The 19,874-nt window shown below is 42.7% G+C and overlaps 6 protein-coding genes and 1 pseudogene across 6 annotated transcripts in view; all 7 read right to left on the bottom strand.

The window, feature by feature from the left end:
• Positions 1–19,874, bottom strand: part of LOC108022543 (potassium channel subfamily T member 2) — a 118,555-nt gene that overhangs the window by 96,498 nt on the left and 2,183 nt on the right. The window contains exon 2 of the mRNA XM_044092336.2: positions 16,519–17,206. Coding sequence (XP_043948271.1) covers positions 16,519–16,598 — 80 coding nt within the window. The 5' untranslated portion in view covers positions 16,599–17,206. The remainder of the gene's footprint in view (positions 1–16,518; positions 17,207–19,874) is intronic.
• Positions 10,211–10,681, bottom strand: LOC108022542 (uncharacterized). Its single transcript, XM_017091520.2, has one exon. The coding sequence runs from the start codon at positions 10,679–10,681 to the stop codon at positions 10,211–10,213; it is 471 nt and encodes a 156-aa protein (XP_016947009.1).
• On the bottom strand, positions 11,005–11,621 carry LOC108022054 (uncharacterized). Its single transcript, XM_017090899.1, has 2 exons — positions 11,616–11,621; positions 11,005–11,478 (listed from the first exon to the last, which is right to left on the bottom strand). Exons 1-2 carry the CDS (start codon positions 11,619–11,621, stop codon positions 11,005–11,007), a joined length of 480 nt encoding a protein of 159 aa, XP_016946388.1.
• LOC108022053 (uncharacterized) lies at positions 11,866–12,819 on the bottom strand. The gene is made up of 2 exons (XM_017090898.1): positions 12,802–12,819; positions 11,866–12,339 (listed from the first exon to the last, which is right to left on the bottom strand). Exons 1-2 carry the CDS (start codon positions 12,817–12,819, stop codon positions 11,866–11,868), a joined length of 492 nt encoding a protein of 163 aa, XP_016946387.1.
• LOC108022537 (uncharacterized) lies at positions 12,900–13,369 on the bottom strand (annotated as a pseudogene).
• Positions 14,209–14,789, bottom strand: LOC108022052 (uncharacterized). Its single transcript, XM_017090897.1, has 2 exons — positions 14,778–14,789; positions 14,209–14,724 (listed from the first exon to the last, which is right to left on the bottom strand). The coding sequence occupies exons 1-2, from the start codon at positions 14,787–14,789 to the stop codon at positions 14,209–14,211; spliced, it is 528 nt and encodes a 175-aa protein (XP_016946386.1).
• LOC108022051 (uncharacterized) lies at positions 15,032–15,573 on the bottom strand. Its single transcript, XM_017090896.1, has 2 exons — positions 15,550–15,573; positions 15,032–15,484 (listed from the first exon to the last, which is right to left on the bottom strand). The coding sequence occupies exons 1-2, from the start codon at positions 15,571–15,573 to the stop codon at positions 15,032–15,034; spliced, it is 477 nt and encodes a 158-aa protein (XP_016946385.1).

The following is a 19,874-nucleotide window of genomic DNA, read 5'->3' as shown; positions in this document are numbered from 1 at the left end:
AAATATATTATAATTAATATTTTTTCCTTTTCCTTATTTATTTGTTTTCTAGTAATTGGTGTCTATTAATTCTCGCCCAAGAATAAACAAAAGTTTCACCCATAGATTCCGATACCATTCGAATGTGAATATAAATTAAACAAAGACAACTCACTCAGATTTCCATCGGCGAAAGATCGATCTTCCGTTCAACGTACAGGCTGGAAAAAAATCAGGCGTTTCATACCGCCCTATGGGTTAAAATACTTTCACTTTTCTTGGCGAGTGCAAACGATTGGAAGGAAACTTTTCTGATCACAAACCCGGCATTTTACATCGCGAATATCTCTCTCAAATAAAAAAAATGTATGGCCTAGATCTTTCTGTCTTGTGCCCTTGGTTAAATGTCGGAGGTCGCTCCTCTTCTACACTAGTTGTCTGGGGCTAGTCGAACGTCGCTGGCACCAATGGGTCAAGCCCCTGTGGCTCACGCAATGACGACGCCAACCGGGGAATCTAATCGGCTCCTCTGTCGGCTAAGCGAGCTAGCGAGGCGCGCGCCTCAGTCAGCGGTCTCTTGGCCACTTCTCCGGCTTGTGCTTCTCCGATGTGGCTGGTCCTCCGGTAGGGCTTCCTCTTACGGCGGGGCTACTCCGGTGCGCTCCTCGACAGGGCGCTCCTCTGGCGGATGCTTCTCCGATGCGGCAGGGTGCTCCTCTGGCGGATGCTTTGCGGCGGGGTGCTCCTCTGGCGTGCACGGTGCGGCAGGGTGCTCCTCTGGCGGATGCTTTGCGGCGGGGTGCTCCTCTGGCGTGCGCGGTGCGGCAGGGTGCTCCTCTGGCGGATGCTTTGCGGCGGGGTGCTCCTCTGGCGTGCGCGGTGCGGCGGGGTGCTCCTCTGGCGGATGCTTTGCGGCGGGGTGCTCCTCCGGCGTGCGCGGTGCGGCGGGGTGCTCCTCTGGCGTGCGCGGTGCGGCAGGGTGTTCCTCTGGCGGAAGGTTTTTCGGCGGGGTGCTCCTCTGGCGTGCGCGGTGCGGCAGGGTGCTCCTCTGGCGAGCGCGGTGCGATTTGGCTGCCTTTCTGCAGCTCTGCGAAATCTGTGTGGCTACTGTAAATTTTTAAGTGCGGGAAAATCGAGCACAAGGTTTACCCACCTGGTGGTTTTGGGGTTCTTATGCCCCAAAAAAAATGTTCCACAGATTTAAAAAAAAAATAAATTCGTGATCGGACTTGGGGCCCTATCTCAGGGGCTTTCTTACATCTCCTGCCTGAGATACACGTGGGATGTTACCAATTTTACCGGAATAGAGAGTGAGTGCATCTGCACTCAATGACGACTTGATTTGAAAAGACCGAATCAAAATTAGCGTGGGGTAATTGGGGCCATCGGCGGAAATGTTTCACAGCTGAGTCGAGCTTTCCAAAGACTCCCTGCGCCGGCTGACCTTCGATGAATTACCATTCTCATTGGTATTACCCCGATAGCATTGCACCAAAATTTCGGATATGCAACGAAGCTCGGCTTACATATACTGAAGAGAAGCATACTTCTAGGATGAACTAAAACGGCCGATTCAGTCGCCACTACAAAGCCCCCCCAAACAATCAGGCTAGGGTATACTATCCCTGGTACCCTAGACTGATACCGACGGAAGAGGCATTAATGCCGAATATCCTTGGCGTGATAGGTACCTACAAGTGTGCCTTGTAAGTCTTCCAGTTCATAATACGCGCTTCCCAGCTTCTTGCGAACTCTTGCCTTTACAAAGGAAGGTCCGAATTTGGCAGTGTATCCCGTCTGGAAGCAGCTTTGTTTGAAGTTCCGGCGATACACCTCTTGTCCTTCCACGAATGAGACGTTTCGAGACCGAAGGTTATAGCGCTTCTCGTTTTCGGCGTGTTGTTCCAACATACGCTTACATGCTTTATCTCGAACAATCTCAAATGAGTCCTGGCGATTGAATTTTAGTGAACGATCATCAAGTAAATTTAATTTCCTTAACAGTGAGTAGGTAGAACCGGATGTTATCATATGCTGTCCAAAAACCATGTAATATGGAGAAGTTCCCAAACTAGCATGAACGGAGGACCTCAATGCACAACATATTCTGTTTAGGTGTTCGTCCCAGTCCTTCTGGTCTGGTCGCACATATGCTCGGATCGCAGCAATCACGAAGCGATTAACGCGTTCGGAAGCGTTAGCTTGCGGTGAATGCACCGCCGTTAATGTGTGTGTGATGCCATACTGCTGCATCAATTTCCGAAAAGCGTGAGAACGAAATTGTGATCCGTTGTCTGATACCACGGTTTCCGGAGCTCCATATGCCATGATCAGTTCTCCTTCCAAGTATTTTGTGACCGCACTGGTGTCAATCTTCCTAACTGGTTTAAGGAATACATATTTGGAAAAATGGTCTAGAACGATAAAAATTCCCACGTTCCCGCTTCTTGATCTAGGGTATGGCCCAAGAAAGTCTACGAACAATCTTTGGAAAAACCGTTGACTTTCCGGTGCTTTTCCTAATGGCGGTCGCAGTGTATAATTCGGCGCTTTTGTCGTTTTGCACACTTCGCACGCGTTAACGTATGCCTTTACATCTGGCACCAGGCCAGGCCAAAAATAATAACGCCTCACTCTCTCTATGGTCTTATGTATGCCACCGTGGCAAGACATAGAACCATCGTGTGCTCTCTTAAGGATTTCTGGCACTAGTTCCTTCGGTATCCAGAGTTTCCATGCGTAATCATCGTGGACTTGTTCCCCTGTAGAATGCTCTGATTTCCGATACACATAGCCATTATCAGCTTTGAGGTCAGGAAAGTTAGCTTGATTTGCTTTTACTTTTTCTACTAGATCCACATATTCTGCTTTCTTAAACTCTTCAGAATCCAAGTCCACTAGAAGTCCTTCCCGTAAATCTACAGCGGCTATCACGTCTTCGTTGACGCGAGACAACGAATCGGGAACAACGTTAAGGGAGCCTTTGCGATGCTCAATCTTAAAGTTGTACCTTTGCAAAGCCAACGCCCATCGTGCCAACCGGGAATTCAGGTCATGGTTGGACATTAACCACTTCAATGAGGCGTGATCCGTTATGATTGTGAATTCCATTCCTTCAACATATGCCCTGAAACTTTTGAGAGCTACGATGGCCGCTAAACATTCTTGCTCGGTTACAGTATAGTTGCGTTGGGCCTTGTTAAGCTTCTTGGAGATGAAGGCAATCGGACGTTCATCTCCTTCTTCGGATATTTGTACAAGCACAGCGCCTACCCCTGTTTTACTCGCATCGCAGTGTATTGCGAACGGTTTCGAGAAATCGGGGCTACACAAAACTGGAGCTTCGCTTAGACGTTGCTTCAGCTCCTCGAAGGCTTTTATAGCTTCGTCAGTTAGACTAAACTTTCGTTTTGTGGTCATTAGGTCGGTCAAAGGAGTAGCGAGTGAAGCAAAATTTGGCACAAACTTTCGATACCATCCACACAGGCCCATGAAACTTCTCAAGCTTCGCAGACTTTTAGGGACAGGAAAATTTTTTATTGCTGCCACCTTTTCGGGATCCGTTCGGATTCCACCGTCGCCTATGATGTGCCCTAAATATCGAACGCGTAGCATACAGAAATGACTTTTACCAATATTTAGAGTCAAACCTGCCCGTTTAATTTGCAAGGCCAATTCTCTCAGTACTTCGAGGTGCCGTTCAAATGTGGAAGAAACTACTAATAAATCGTCAAGATAAATAAACACCTCATTGCGGAGATGGGCTGGTACCACCTTATCCATTAGTCGGGACATTGTGCTTGTGGCGTTACAAAGCCCGAACGGCATTACCTTAAATTGGTAGAGAGGTCTGCCTGGGACTGTGAATGCTGTTTTGTCGCGGGATGATTCCTCTAGAGGCACCTGCCAATAAGCGTCCTTTAGATCCAGGCTTGAAATATACTCAGCTCTTGGTAACCGACTTAAGATTCCACTTATTTGAGGAAGTGGGTAAGCATCTTTCTCGGTGAAACTGTTCACCTTCCTACAGTCCAAACAAATTCTTACTTTGCCAGGTTTGGTTACCATTACGATAGGGGATGACCATGAACTTTCGGATTCTTCTATTACTCCCAATGCTATCATTCGGTCGATTTCGGTGTACATGGCCTTTTCGACCGCTGGGGAGACGGGGAAATGGCGTTGTTTAATTGGTTTTGCCGTTCCCACATCAATCGAATGCGATATCAGGTTGGTCTTACCGAGCCCTTCTTGTTTAAATGACGGGAAACAATTTATTACATTCGCTAGCTTGGCTCGATCGCTATCAGACAATTTATGCTGATCAACCTCCGGTTTAGCGTTACTTTGCGACGATTCTAATTCAGATATGCTTATATTTTTAGGAAGCAAGTCATACAGCCTCCAGAAATCTATACCCAGATATAAATCTTGCTTCAGCGATGGTACCACATAAAGCTTTATGGTACTTTTCTTATCGATGTATTCTACTTCGACTTTCACATGGCCCAGTATCTGCTGCGATCTTCCATCTGCCGTGGTAGCATGACCTTTTATCTTTTTATAGTTACCGCTAGCTTTTATCTCCTCCGCTAGCCTCCCACCAACACAACTAATCGAAGCTCCCGAGTCCAATAAGCCATAGACAGTACGATTGAACACTTGAACTGGTAAAAATGGGCGAGGATCCTTCTGCCCAGACGGAATTGAATTAATGTACTGGACCCCAACGTTGCATATCTTTATGTTCTCCCAATACGCCTTTATCCGACGAGAGCTTCGGGATAGACGTATCTTTGAGTCTGATTGAAAGTTGCATTCCGAGATATCTAGCTTCTTTAAGTCAGGTATTTTACTATGAAGTAACGAATTAATAGCCGGTCTTTGTTCGTCTGGGTTTGGGAGTGCCGCTACCATAGCTGCCTCCTCTATTAGTCGGTCATCGTTGCTTGGCTTCGAACGGCACTCGAGGATTTCTGTTTGACAAGCGACCTCGAAGTGCCGGGTTTTGAGTTTTTTGAGCACTTGCTGCAACTAGGTTTATATGTATTGGCGGCTCCACAGCCGTAACAAAATATTCTTCTCTCGCTCACGCAGTCCTGATACCGGTGCCCTTCTTTGCGGCAATTCCAGCATGACAGTGCAAGCGCAGAGATATCCCCTTCATTTTCAGATTCCGTTTCCTGAAGACTTTCTGAGGTTTCAGCAAACTCTGAAACGTCGCGCTTAAATGGCGTGTTTCTTATGTACCCCTGGTATCGCTTAGCATCAGCCAAAAAATCTTCGCGCCTTCGACAAATTTCTCTCAAGTCTGAAACTGTTTTAATATCCAGATTCAGAAGCTCATGCCTAATTTCCGTTCGTAAGTTGTTCTTAAGGACTCTTACCAGTTTGTTCGGCGCCCACGGCTGCTCTAGCTGATCGATTAAATCAGATATTTTGTCGTAAAAGCAATCGAAAGTTTCATTCGGCTTTTGTTTTGTATTCCTGATTAACTCCTCGATATCCCCATCATCTCTATTTTGTCTAAACTGCAGACGTAGAGCTGAACAGAAATTATCCCAACGGACTTCACCATGTGCTTTATGATATCGCCAATAGAACTCGTTGGCTTTTCCTTCAAACAGAACAGATGCGTTCTTACAGAGCACGGAAAAATTATTTCCTAACGTTTCCCTAGTCAGTGCTTCAACTCGGTAAATAAAATTGTCCACTGGTACTCCTCCTCCGGAATATTTAATCTTCCATCCGTTCAGAATATGTACCACTTTATCAGGACGGCTCAATAAATCGGATGTGGAACTTTGATGCGAAGCAGTTGAAACCGAAGTCATTCTTACGTCCTGTAGATTATCATCAGTTCCCCTACTCGCGTTGGTCCTATTACTAACGTCTCTAATAGTCTGTTGAGAAGACTGCTCACCCTGGCTATTATTAGCCTCCGGGCTTTGAGTTGCTCTCACCCTGGTTATGATATCAGATACAGAACTTTGGATTAATTCTGCAATCCTTTCCGATAGAGTCGCTAGTAATCTGCGTTCCATTGCCAATAAGGTGATGGCATTAGCATTAATAACACTTGTATTGATGTTGCCGCTGCTGTTGGTACTTGCATTAAGTCCTGACATAGAGGCTGTGTTGTCCGCAACTTCTCTTTCAATATTCTCGACAAGTGGACGGTTCCTTGATTGACTACGCGTTTCCCGCTCCGCATTATCGGAGACCTTTGGAACTTTGGGCCTACAGGAACTTTTGCACACCGGACACTGTATACTTTTCTTCCAGTGACCCTCTATGCATCTCTTATGAAATTCATGTTGACACGCTGTTCTATAAACATCGACACCGCTAATCTCGCCTTTGCATATAGGACAGAGTGAATTTGAGCTGTTCTCAGCGTCCTTTTCCGGAGATCGATCTAACCCCATTTTCTAGCGAGACTATCTCCTTATCCGAACAAATGTATCCCAAAAATAATCCGACCACAGTTAACTAACCGCAGTAATAAAATTAAAACAAAAAAAAAAAAATTACAACGATCGTAACTTTGCGATAAGATAAAAAAAAATAAAAAAAATTGTTTACTGAACTGATTGCTTGATGTCACACGAATCGAAGGGTATTTTCTTGTTACCATCCTTAGAAATGAGAAAAGATATAGAAAGGCGCAATGACCTGGACTAAAGGAGGGAGACGCTAATTTACTTTACTCCGGTATCGGACAGTGACTTTTCGGAAAACCTCTCACATGTATTCCAGATCCAGAATAAATTATAGTGCCCCTGTGAAAGAATAATAATCATACTTCTGGATGTGACGCTTCTCTCAAGCAACGCCAGCATTTTCCGTTTAGATTAGTTTGTGATTTTATTTAAGTAAGTAAGTAATGGCATTTCAAACCGGGACAGAAATCGACCTAAGTGCGTGTGTTTTCTTCCCGTTTTCCTCAGCTTGTTAAGTGCCAAATTTAGGAAGGTTTCTTTGATAATTCTTGATTTTCGGTCAAAAAAAATAATGTTAATAATTATACAGTTTTGATTTCCGAGAAAAATTTAAAATTTACAAAAAACCCTTGAGATGAGAGGAAGGAAATAAAAAAAAATGAAAAAGAGTCGAATTGGTTTATCCATGAGTCTTAATGAGTAAACTCACTAAGGCCCTAACGTTGGGCGCCACCTTTGATATTAATAATAATTAATTATAACTGTAACGTGTAACGTTCGACTGAGGGACTAATTTACGAAAGAATCTGTGATGGCGTGGCACGCTGTAGGTCCGGCGCTAGCTCGTGGCTTTGGGGTGGAGGTCTTGCTCTCACAGATTCAGTTACGATGCACACATTATTATTAACATCTCAAGAAATTGAGCGTGCTTGCGACATTGAAAGGAGCTAGTCATATAAATCGGAAGAACGATAAACCAAATTCAAAAAAAAAAAGAAAGAGAGGGAAAAAAACAGCATATAAAGTAAAGTTCAAAGAAAGAAGAATGTAACTATTTGCGTGGCTGCTGGTGTAATTGCGCCCGCTTATCGCCCACCCTACCTAGGTCGCCTTCCGCTAGAGCATGGCTCTGGTGACCCCTTTTCTCCCTACGACCGTGGAATCATCAGCTCAGTTCAGCAATACGTTTCTTTTAAGTTTCCATTTTTAATGACAAAATTCAAAAGATCTTAATATTATCAAAGAAAATATAGTAAGTAATATAAACAAAAGAATAATTCATTATAATATTTTTCAGAAAAAAAAATATGTTCAGGTATAGGCATAAATTTCGTATCTATATAATTTTGGTGAGCGTATTTAAAACCTAAGAATATGTTTAGGTATCAACTTCATTATCGGGGTTCTTTTTTTTTTGTTTTTCTTTTCCACGTATAATCTTTACCACAATTTCCACAAAAATTTTTTTTATAAGTTAATTAGATTGGTTTAACTGACCCGAGTTAATTTGTTTTCAAGGCATAGAATTGATGAACTACTAGTATTAATTTAATATTGAAATATCTAGTAAAATATATTATAATTAATATTTTTTCCTTTTCCTTATTTATTTGTTTTCTAGTAATTGGTGTCTATTAATTCTCGCCCAAGAATAAACAAAAGTTTCACCCATAGATTCCGATACCATTCGAATGTGAATATAAATTAAACAAAGACAACTCACTCAGATTTCCATCGGCGAAAGATCGATCTTCCGTTCAACGTACAGGCTGGAAAAAAATCAGGCGTTTCATACCGCCCTATGGGTTAAAATACTTTCACTTTTCTTGGCGAGTGCAAACGATTGGAAGGAAACTTTTCTGATCACAAACCCGGCATTTTACATCGCGAATATCTCTCTCAAATAAAAAAAATGTATGGCCTAGATCTTTCTGTCTTGTGCCCTTGGTTAAATGTCGGAGGTCGCTCCTCTTCTACACTAGTTGTCTGGGGCTAGTCGAACGTCGCTGGCACCAATGGGTCAAGCCCCTGTGGCTCACGCAATGACGACGCCAACCGGGGAATCTAATCGGCTCCTCTGTCGGCTAAGCGAGCTAGCGAGGCGCGCGCCTCAGTCAGCGGTCTCTTGGCCACTTCTCCGGCTTGTGCTTCTCCGATGTGGCTGGTCCTCCGGTAGGGCTTCCTCTTACGGCGGGGCTACTCCGGTGCGCTCCTCGACAGGGCGCTCCTCTGGCGGATGCTTCTCCGATGCGGCAGGGTGCTCCTCTGGCGGATGCTTTGCGGCGGGGTGCTCCTCTGGCGTGCACGGTGCGGCAGGGTGCTCCTCTGGCGGATGCTTTGCGGCGGGGTGCTCCTCTGGCGTGCGCGGTGCGGCAGGGTGCTCCTCTGGCGGATGCTTTGCGGCGGGGTGCTCCTCTGGCGTGCGCGGTGCGGCGGGGTGCTCCTCTGGCGGATGCTTTGCGGCGGGGTGCTCCTCCGGCGTGCGCGGTGCGGCGGGGTGCTCCTCTGGCGTGCGCGGTGCGGCAGGGTGTTCCTCTGGCGGAAGGTTTTTCGGCGGGGTGCTCCTCTGGCGTGCGCGGTGCGGCAGGGTGCTCCTCTGGCGAGCGCGGTGCGATTTGGCTGCCTTTCTGCAGCTCTGCGAAATCTGTGTGGCTACTGTAAATTTTTAAGTGCGGGAAAATCGAGCACAAGGTTTACCCACCTGGTGGTTTTGGGGTTCTTATGCCCCAAAAAAAATGTTCCACAGATTTAAAAAAAAAATAAATTCGTGATCGGACTTGGGGCCCTATCTCAGGGGCTTTCTTACATCTCCTGCCTGAGATACACGTGGGATGTTACCAATTTTACCGGAATAGAGAGTGAGTGCATCTGCACTCAATGACGACTTGATTTGAAAAGACCGAATCAAAATTAGCGTGGGGTAATTGGGGCCATCGGCGGAAATGTTTCACAGCTGAGTCGAGCTTTCCAAAGACTCCCTGCGCCGGCTGACCTTCGATGAATTACCATTCTCATTGGTATTACCCCGATAGCATTGCACCAAAATTTCGGATATGCAACGAAGCTCGGCTTACATATACTGAAGAGAAGCATACTTCTAGGATGAACTAAAACGGCCGATTCAGTCGCCACTACAATATGCCAGTCCTTCTGTGGATTTTGTGGCACCGGAGCGTGGGCTCTTAAGGCACAGGACTGTATCTGCGGCATATGTAATAAACCCAAGCGTTGGGGAACAATCCAACAACCGCTGGAGCTTGGCTAAACCGTTTATAACCGACTTCAGGTAGGGAATCCTGGCCAAGCGGGACGTGCAGGCATCCGTGACACAGCGGAGAACCCCTGGCCGACCGGGCCCTGGGCCATGGGCCATGTGCTATGGGCCGGGCCAAGTGCCTGGCACTACGTGGCATTATAAAAGGCAACAGCCACGGCCACTTGCGCACGTCGCAGTCAGCTGAGCAGGGAAGAGCCCGGCGAAATTGGCAATGGGCCGGGCTGGGCTTATGAAAAATTAAAATGTTTACGCTACATTAAATGCAAAGAAGGCATTGCCAGCGAGTTATGATTTTGCGAGTGCCGCAGGCACACACTGGCGCCTCGCACCTTATGGCACCTCTGGGAGTGAGTGAGTGCGAACGCGGCCAACGTGGCGTATGAGCAACGAGTGGGGGCCACGCGGCGTATGAGCAACTTACGCAGCTTATGAAGTAATGACTGCTAACTACACGGCGTATGAGCAACTTGGCCATTTGCACACCCCCCACACACCCGGCAAAGCAAGTCTTTTATTTGATGCGCACAATTCTATACTTCCACAACATTTCCATGACGAACGGATGGCGGCTTTCCGCCATTCTCACACGCATCGAGAGCTGGAAGCGTCCGGGCGGATGGATGCTGGGTATCAGGGACATGGAAGCATCGTTCTTCAGATAGTAGACCTTCGGCTTGATGGGGCACTTGAAGTAGCTGCCATTGACCACCAGCTGCTTGTAGGTCTCGCCAAACATTTTGAAGAGCAGCGGATTGTTTAGGAAATCGCAGCCCTTAATGTTTTCCATCTTGTAGAAAATCCTCTGGGTTTTAAGCACTTTCACCGCGATGTCGATGGTGAAAGCAGGTGCCAATTTTACCACGCGAAATGTGTATAAAAGCTTTGTGTTGGGCACCTTGCGGAAGTACTCCACATAATCGTGATCACAGCTCGTCTCCAGGGACTCCAGGATGAACTCTATGTTGCCCTTTTTAAAGATCATTGGCTGGGGAAGAAGTTAACACTTAACATTTTTAAAACATTTAGCTTAAAGCTGAGAGCACCTCATCTATTGCTGCTACTGGCAGTATGCAAAACAGCCAGAAGGAACGTAGACAACGACCACTAAAAGCCATGGATAGCAACTAACCACTTTATTTGATTTTATTCAACAACAATTTGACTGATGAGCTATTAATTGACCACAAATCCAATCATTGATGGGAGATTACCTGATACAGCAAATGAGAAAAATTGCTAGTCATATTTAAACAGAAAAAAACATTAAAAGTGAGCAAAAACAAAACTTTAAAATCTTGAAGCTCTTTATTTGATGCGCACAATATTATATATCCACAATGTTTTCATAGCGAAGGGATGCGGGCTATTTGGGATTTTCAATCGCATGGTCAGCTGAAAGTGTCCAGTAGGGTGGACAGTGGGAAATGTCGACATCGAGGGCTCGTTCTTCAGATAGTAAACCTTTGGCTCAATGGGACACTTGAAGAAACTGCCATTCACCACCAAGTGCTTGTAGGATTTGCCAAAGTTTTTGAACAGCAAAGGGTTTTTCAGTAGGTCACAGCCCCTGATGTTTTCCGACTTGTAAAAAACCCTCTGGGTTTTTACCACTTTCACTACGACGTCGATATTGAAAGACGAAATTAATTTTGTCACTCGAAAGGTGTGTAGAAAAGTTGTGTTGGGGACCTTGTGAAAGTATTCCACATAATCGTGATCACAGTCCGCCTCCAGGGAGCCGAAAATAAACTCAGTATTGCCTCTGTGCAAGATGATTGGCTGTAGGATGTTGAAGTTATCACCTTTAATATATTTGTTTATGTGGAAATTTGTTTAATTGGGAATACCTTTTCTTTTGCCACTACAGAGAGTACCCAAAAAGTAAGCCAGAGAGCTAAAACGTGACTCCCAGTGACCGCCATTGTGCCACAACTGAATAAACCATTTTATTTTTTCTGCCACTCTTCGACTGATGAGCTATTAATTGATGGCAATCATTCAGCCAGAAAATCACTTAATAGAGTCAACTTAATGGGAGTTAAACAACTTTACTTCCAAATTCTATAAATACATAAAACAAAAAAATATAATAAAAAGCAAAATAAAACTGCACCAAAGAACCTTTAGAAGTGAGAATTAAAATGAGTTTAAATTTAAGAAAAATCTTTATTTGACACGCGAAATTTTATATTTCCATGTTGATTCCATAACGAACGGTTGATAGCTATTTGGTATTTTCAATCGCATGGATAGCTGGAAGTGTCCAGCTAGATGGACGGAGGGAAACATGGACATCAGGGGCTCGTTCTGCAGATAGTAAATCCTCGGCTCGATGGGGCACTTAAAATAACTGCCATTGACCACCAGGTGAGTGAAGGACCTGCCAAAGTTTTTGAACATCCGCGGGTTCTTCACAAGATCACAGCCCTTTATGTCCTCTGCCTTGTACAAAACTCTATTAGTTTTTAGAACGCTTAGAACGATATCGATGTTGAAAGTCGGGATCGTTTTCATCACTCGAAAAGTAAATAGAAAAGTCGTGTTGGGCACCTTACGAAAGTACTCCACATAATCATGATCACAGTTGGTCTCCAAGGAATCGAAAATAAATTTGGTTCTGCCACTTTGTAAAATAACTGGCTGCGGAAATTTTAAGAGTATGATTATTACTATGTTTTCAAGTGGAAATCGGAAATACCTTTTCCTTCGCTACTACGGAGAGTAGGCAAAAAGTGAGCCAAAGAGCAAAAAGATAACTCCCACTGACCGCCATTGGGCCACAACTAACCAAATGGCCATATTTTTTAGACCACAATTCGATTGATGAGCTATCAATTGACGGCAATCATTCAGCTGGAAAATTAGCTAATAAACTTTTCTTAATGAGAATTAAACATTTTTACTTCCAAATTATGGAAACCAGTTGAAATAAGAAAATAATCTGCGAGCATACATCTGTTTCGAGGATATTTTGGTCTATTCTAAATCCTTGAAATTTTTATCCTTAAATAATAAGCATAGGAGCATATAAAACAAACCTATAATTTTCTTTAGGTCGAGAAAATCAATAAGTTCCTTGGAATTGAGTGCGAACCAACATACCAACTTATCCTTCTCCATTATGACTACTAACCAGTAGTTGCTAACAACATATCATTAGAGAGACAGAAACGTTTACACAGTGAAAAATGCAAATGACTTTATTTAATCCGTACAATTTTATATTTCCACAGCATTTCCATAACGAATGGCTGTCGACTTTCTGCCATTTTACCCTCATCGTTAGTTGAAAGCGGCCAGGTGGATGAACGCTGGGAATGATTGACACGGCGCCCTCATTTTTCAGATAGTAAACGTTCGGCTTGATGGGGCACTTGAAGTAGCTGCCATTGACCACCAGGTGCTTGTAGGTCTCGCCAAACACTTTGAACAGCACCGGGTTGTTTAGGAAATCGCAGCCCTTAATGTTTTCCATCTTGTAGAAAATCCTCTGGGTTTTAAGCACTTTCACCGCGATGTCGATGGTGAACGCAGGTGCCAATTTTACCACCCGAAAAGTGTATAGAAGCTTCGTTTTAGGAACCTTTTGGAAGTACTCCACATAGTCGTGGTCACAAGTCGTCTCGAGGGTTTCCAGGATAAACTCTATGTTGCCCTTGCGAAAAACCATTGGCTGCAGATATTTTTTTTATATTTTATATAAATACTACAGTTGTCTAACGAATAATAATACCTTATCTTTTGCTATCACAGGTAGAATGCAGAAAAGCCCGAGAAATAAAACAGAACAATCACTGAAAGCCATGGCACCACAACTGAATAAATAACTTTATAGCCCCAACCGAAATTCCACTGACGAGCTTTTAATAAACTCATTAATAACAAAATTTGTATTTTTTAAATAAAATATTTTGTAGAATGAAGCATTTTTTAATTGTGTTAAAGAACTTTGAACCATATTTGTAAGTTTATCCATTTTAATTCATGTGTTGAGCAAATTGCAAAAGAAGAAATCTCCCATTGGGAGCAAAAAGGAGAGCCCTTTCGAATAATATTAAATATTTATATTTAAAGCGGAAAATGACTCCTCCAGCAGACAGGTGAAATAAAAAACAGTACCAGTGAAATCCATGGAAACCAAACTGGTTAAATGATTTTATTTCCTTAACCACAATTCGGCTGATGAGCTATTAATTGACCACAAACCCAATCACTCAGGTGGAAACCAGCTGGTGCCAGACACACTTTTTTTATTATAAAACGTAAACAAATTAAAAACACATGTTAAAAACGCTGAAAATATATGCATGCATTTAATGTCTGAGAAAACCCGTATATTTATTTAGCCTGAAAACATAAAAATACCTTTTTAAAGAGGTTTTAATGTATTATTATTACTTATTTCCTTTAAACAATTCATTGACATCATTTTTAAACTTGAAAAAATGTATATATCCTTACAATATTACCAGAAGTAAGATTGAAAATTAACTAGTTTTTATCTTTATTTCACTTTTGCAATCCAAGGAACTTTATGTTCCTCTCAGTTTTCTTTATTCGCACCACATTGTATATCCACAGCATCTCCATCACAAAGGGTCCCTTACTTTCCCGCATCATGACGCGCATGGTGACCTGATACCTTCCAGGAGGGTGAAAACTGGGCAACATGGCCACGGATCCCTCGTTCCTGATGTAATACACACCCGGCTTTATCGGGCAGCTAAAGAAAGTGCCATTTACGATTAGCCTCTTGTACACAGAGCCGAAAACGCGATTCATCAGGGGATTCATTAGGAACTGACACCCATCCAGGTTGTCCACCTTGTACATCACTCTCTTCGTTTTCAGGACCCTCACTGCCACCTCGATGGTAAAGGTTGAGGCCAGTTTCACCACGCGGAAGGTGTATATATCCACCGTGTTGGGGACTTTTCGAAAGTAGTCCACAAAGTTGTTATCACAACTGGTGACGAGAGACTCCATGATAAACTTGGAACCTCCCCTCCTAAAAACAGGCGGTTGCTGTGGTGTATCTGGGAATTAGTATTTTTTTCTATACCATATTATATAACTACCTCCTGAACCATAGCTAAGCCGAGGACACCCGTCCACAGAAAGGCCCACAAACAACCATGAAAACTGAAAATCATTTTTGAACTAACCAAACAAACCGCTTTTCCCATTTCTTTTGACTTGAAACCATTAACGAGCTATTAATTGTGACATTAGGGCGTTAAATTATGGGGAAATATTAAAAGATACAAGGGAAATATAATATTTATATTAACCTCCGAATACATTAGAAAACTTTATTTAGATCAAAATAAATTTATGCCCTAGTAACACGATAACGCCATTTAAGCTCCACAGTAGAAGACCCTTCCTTCTCTGTCTTTATTCGGACAATAAAACGAAACTTGCCAGGTGGATGATATGAGGGCACAACGACTGGACTGACATTATTTTTCAAGTAATACACTCCCGGCGGAATGGGACACTTGAAGACAGTGGAGTTACCCACAAATTCTTCGTAGAACACTGAGAAAAGCTTGGAGAGCAGGCGGTTATTGAGGAAGGGGCAGGCGGCAAAGTCCTTGATATTATATGCAGTCCTATTGGTAGCCTCATTTTCAATGCGATTGTCCATGAACAGAGTTTTAACCACTTTTGTTGAGTTTAGCAGCAGCCTCTGAGACTCCCCAGGCGCCAAACCTAAGTATGCCACGTAGGTACTATTGTATTTTATTTCCATGCCCAAGAAAACTGAATTCGTCTTGTGATTCTGAAAGTATTATTCATTCTTTACGTGTCCCTTTTAAAATATTATAAACTTCAAACTCCACACACCTTTTCTTTTGCACTAATACCCATTAGAATCAAGCATAGACTCACAAAAAATATAGTAGAAATGCTTTGGTCAGTCATTGAAATACAACTGAATTAGGTTTGTTTTAGGGCCACGCTGCCCCGCCACAAATAAATTATTAAAAACTCATAAAGATTTTCGTCAGCTGAATATGTAAAACTCCAATGTGGTTTTTTTTTTGTTATCATGGCTAGAGCAAACAATAGCCAAATAAATTTATTCCACTCCCCTTCCACTTTCGGGTTTTTTTGTAATTTTCGTGGCACTGAACTGGCACTCAAACAGAATGGCAAGAGCTGCGGATATTGATTGGATTTAGGGGGTCTCCCTTTTAGACAGGTATTCATGTGAGGTACTCGATTTTGGTAAAACAATTGCATTGCGGGAGAGGTGAAAGGTTTAAAAAAATGTCACTGCTGTGCGTGTTTGAGTTTTTGGAAAAATGGAAAAATAACATTAGCTTTTAAAACTATTTAAAAGGGAAAAGTCGCACAAATCTCGAGGGTTTCAAAATTCCATTTTAGTTGTCTATAAGTGTGCAACAATATATTATAGACACAAAATTCATTCAAAAAGACAATCATTTAATAATAGCTGCAAATCTTTAGACACCTTTAGCCCAAAACTTTCAAAAAAAAACTTTAATCTAATATTTTATGCATACTTTTACACACCTAAACGGAGTTTTGGGATTAATTTCAAATTCTAAGTGATTTAACTTAATGATATATATATATGAGTGATGTACACTTAAGTATATTAAGAGTGACAACTGGTTGTGCCTTCAAAAGGGACTCTTTTTCTTAAATTTCGATTAGTTTTCGCTTGAATGGTTCAGAAGACAGGTCTCAACGCTATGCACCCATCCCAATAGAAATGGTGACACGGTAACTGCTGCCCGGCAAATGGGGCGTATGCGCAATGTGAATGTAATGGGCAAATTCACTTACCTTTCGCCATCATCGTTGAATGAGAAATCGCCCAGTAGTAGATCCCGAAAGCGATATCGTGGTTGTATAAGGCGCGACATGTTGCTATTGTTATTGATGTTGCTGCTGTTGCTGTTGCTGTTGATGTTGCTGCTGTTGCTGTTGCTGCTGTTGATGTTGCTGCTGTTGCTATGGCCGATGCTTGTGGTCGTTATGGTGGGCACTCTCAACTCGGTGATGGTCTGGGCCACAGCCTCGCCGCGAATATCACTAAAGTCTGTCACATTAATTAAACACTCATCGGCTGGAGCGTACGCCCGCCGTCCCAGCTGCTGCTGCTGCTCCTTATCCTTGCCCTGATCCTGGAGATGCCTTCGCCCAGCGACGAGCTCATCCTCGCGCGGCGCACTTGTGCCCGTCAGCAGGTAGCCGCCAGTGGCCCGATTGGGCCGCGGCGAGCGTAGGCGCGTCCACAGATTGGCGAGTGTCCTTCTGGTCGAACAATGCCCTTACCTTTCCGCCCACGCCCACCTCTTCAGTTCGGTCAGCCTGCAGAGCCCGCACAGCCTGCTCGAGGACCCTCCGCGGAGTCCGGCTCTGACGGTTCTTTAATTAAAGCAATGGCACCCGAGAATTTATTAGCATTACAACGGTCTCGCGACAGGTGCGTGCAGCAGTATCGATCCCAGTTCGGACATGGCTCTTCGCTCTGGAAATATGCACACCAAATGGAAAAACAGGAAATCAATAAATACAAGTACAAAAAAGGTATCCGACATTTATATGGCTGTACTTGAGTGCTTCATGTATATTGCGGGGGTCGCAAAAGTATTAACCAGTTTGATAGCACTTTTACGAGTCTTAAAAAGTATGCTACAATTCTCTTAAGCTTAAAGTTCAATTTATAAATACGGAACGGCTTTGGTGTCCTTTTTATAGCATACTATTAGGCACAAATAACTAACCGCTTTAAATCACTTGTAAAGGTGTTTAAAAGTATGCTTGAAAACATAACGAAAAAACGAAAACAAGTGTTTTCAAAATACCCTTAAAAATAAAATTAAAATAAATATACTTTCAATTTTTGTATATCTTTGAAAAAACCTAAGAAGCTTTAAATGTTCTTTTAAAAAGAGATTAAGGAAACAAGAGTCTTTCGGCAGAATGATGGTTATTTTTTATTTCTTTAGGGGATTTGGTATTTCACCGAATGAAAGATCATTGAACTGAAAACTTTAGAAAGTAAAGTACTTAATTGGATTGCAATACAGCGCAACGCATCGACATGAATCTTTTCCGCTTAACCACTTAAAAATAGCAGCTAATTTGTATTACACGTCTCCCATTTGACCGCATTGATTTGGCTGGTTTGGTTTTTGAAAGCCTTTTCAGCTCCACCCATAAATCCCGTCCGTCAGCAGTCCAATTCACGTCAAAGGGCAACAAATTCAATTCAAACAACACGCCAAGGACGAACAAACAAACAGATAAGCAAACAGGCAGTTGGACACATGAGGGAGGTGGGTACAGGACCCGTAGTACACTATTCCACAGATAAATACATATACATATATCCTGCAGATGCCGAGGCTGCTGAGGTACGAATGTACCTACAGGCAGCCGAATCAAATCATCGCCCAGACGGACAAAGTACACACACAGGAGGCAGATTGGCGGCACTTGGAAGCACTTGAAGTGCCCCACTTGTTGTTGTCTGTTTGTGAAAAATGTACGCAATTATTGCCGCCAGGACGCAAGATGAAGAGGGACGAAATCAGGGGCCAGGCTCCCGGTTCCAGGTGTCCTTTGCCATCCGCAAAAGCGCTAAATAAATTTCCCGCCCGTTTGTTTCGCACATTAATTAGATTCGCTCTGCCGTGTGTCTCTGTCGCTGGGCGCTCTTCACAATTTGGCATATTTATGCGACTGGCAAATATTTCACTTAAAGTGTTTTTTAATTAGTTACAGCAAATTAGCGCGGGCGAAATTAACAAATTTGAACAAGCTGGCTCTGGAATTTCCCCACCTTTCAGCTGCTCGCTGGCAAATTAGTTTTTCAATTAGATTTATAGTGCTCTGCTCGGCATTAAAGTTTCAGTCCGCACAAGCGTGAATTAATGGACAACCAGGAGTGGTCCTCAAGGATTACATCAAAACAGATTTTAATTAGATTTGAAAATACAAAATTGTTTGCTTTAAAAAGAATCAGAAATGTTTATTTTAATTTAATGGATTTCTTTGGGGAAATGCCTTTATGTATTTTAAACAACTATTAAGTCTTAAATTGACACAATAAAATATAGAAAATATTTAGCTACCTTATTAAAGGAACGCCTTTCTGCTCTTTAAGTATTTAATAACTTATTCATCATACATTCACACAAAGTTCATGGCTTTGAATTTGTTATCTCAATTACTCTCTCATTTTATATCCTATCTCGTTCAAAAATAAAACCAAACTTTGGCAGCTTTGATTTATTATTTTTCATTTAATTCACATACAACAACGATTTAATTTAATTCCCCCCCAAAAACCAGTTTTAATTGACGCAGAACACTTGCATGCATATTTTAAACACCTTGCTGCTGCAAATAATCTATTCTAATATAATCTAATATTGATTTCCTCCCATTTGGCTCGTTAGTTTCGCAATTTGTTTTGCTGGTAATGGGAGCTGCTTCCTGCGCCATGCAGAGCCCATTTAATTTCTAATCATTATTTATGAAATGCCACCACATTAAGCGAGGCCTTCCCATTGTTATATGTGGCATGGCACAAGATATGCCATAATGTCTTAATTATCTTTTTGCCGGCACACAAAACGATTTGCTAGCCCACGCATAGATGGATATTTTTCGGTTTTTGTGATTTATAGACTGCTCTTAGAGGCCCAAAAGTGAGAGGATCTCCGAGCGGACAGATAACAAATTATTGTTTTCCATGCACAGGATGGAGGGAGGGGAGTTTTCCATTATTTTCCAAAAAAGAAAAGCTACACTTTGCGTGCACCCCCACTAGGGGTTGGGGTTAAGGCCGGCAGCCCTATTTCATATTGGTCTGTGTGGGTGTATTCATCAACAATAATTGCCCAGACCTGTGCTCCTAAGCCTTTCGCTTTCGCGTGTCCTGTTCGGAGGGCCCCAACCTCTCCATCGTACACTAAAAATAATGTTTACTCATTTGACCATCAGTGGGGCTTTAAATAAAACGTAGAGTTCCTGTATTCTTAGTAATGGCCTATCCTAACAATATATATTTATTTTTTATTTATTATTTATTCTTATAAATATTTAAAAAAAAATATTTTTTAAATTGTGGCTCAATTTTTTTTCTATGATAATCTTGGTGAATATTTTTTTAAATGATTATATATTAG

This window comes from Drosophila biarmipes, chromosome 2R, assembly GCF_025231255.1.
Source record: "Drosophila biarmipes strain raj3 chromosome 2R, RU_DBia_V1.1, whole genome shotgun sequence".
NCBI lineage: Eukaryota > Metazoa > Arthropoda > Insecta > Diptera > Drosophilidae > Drosophila > Drosophila biarmipes.
The sequence above is the reverse complement of the archived record's forward strand: the minus strand, read 5'-3'. Positions and strand labels throughout refer to the sequence as shown.

Bases quoted from the DNA above. Each gene is read 5' to 3' on its own strand.
- LOC108022542 (XM_017091520.2), bottom strand. From the start codon at position 10,681: ATGATCTTTAAAAAGGGCAACATAGAGTTCATCCTGGAGTCCCTGGAG.
- LOC108022051 (XM_017090896.1), bottom strand. From the start codon at position 15,573: ATGGGTATTAGTGCAAAAGAAAAG. The intron at 15,485-15,549 runs GTGTGTGGAGTT...TAATACTTTCAG, and splicing joins GTATTAGTGCAAAAGAAAAG to AATCACAAGACGAATTCAGT.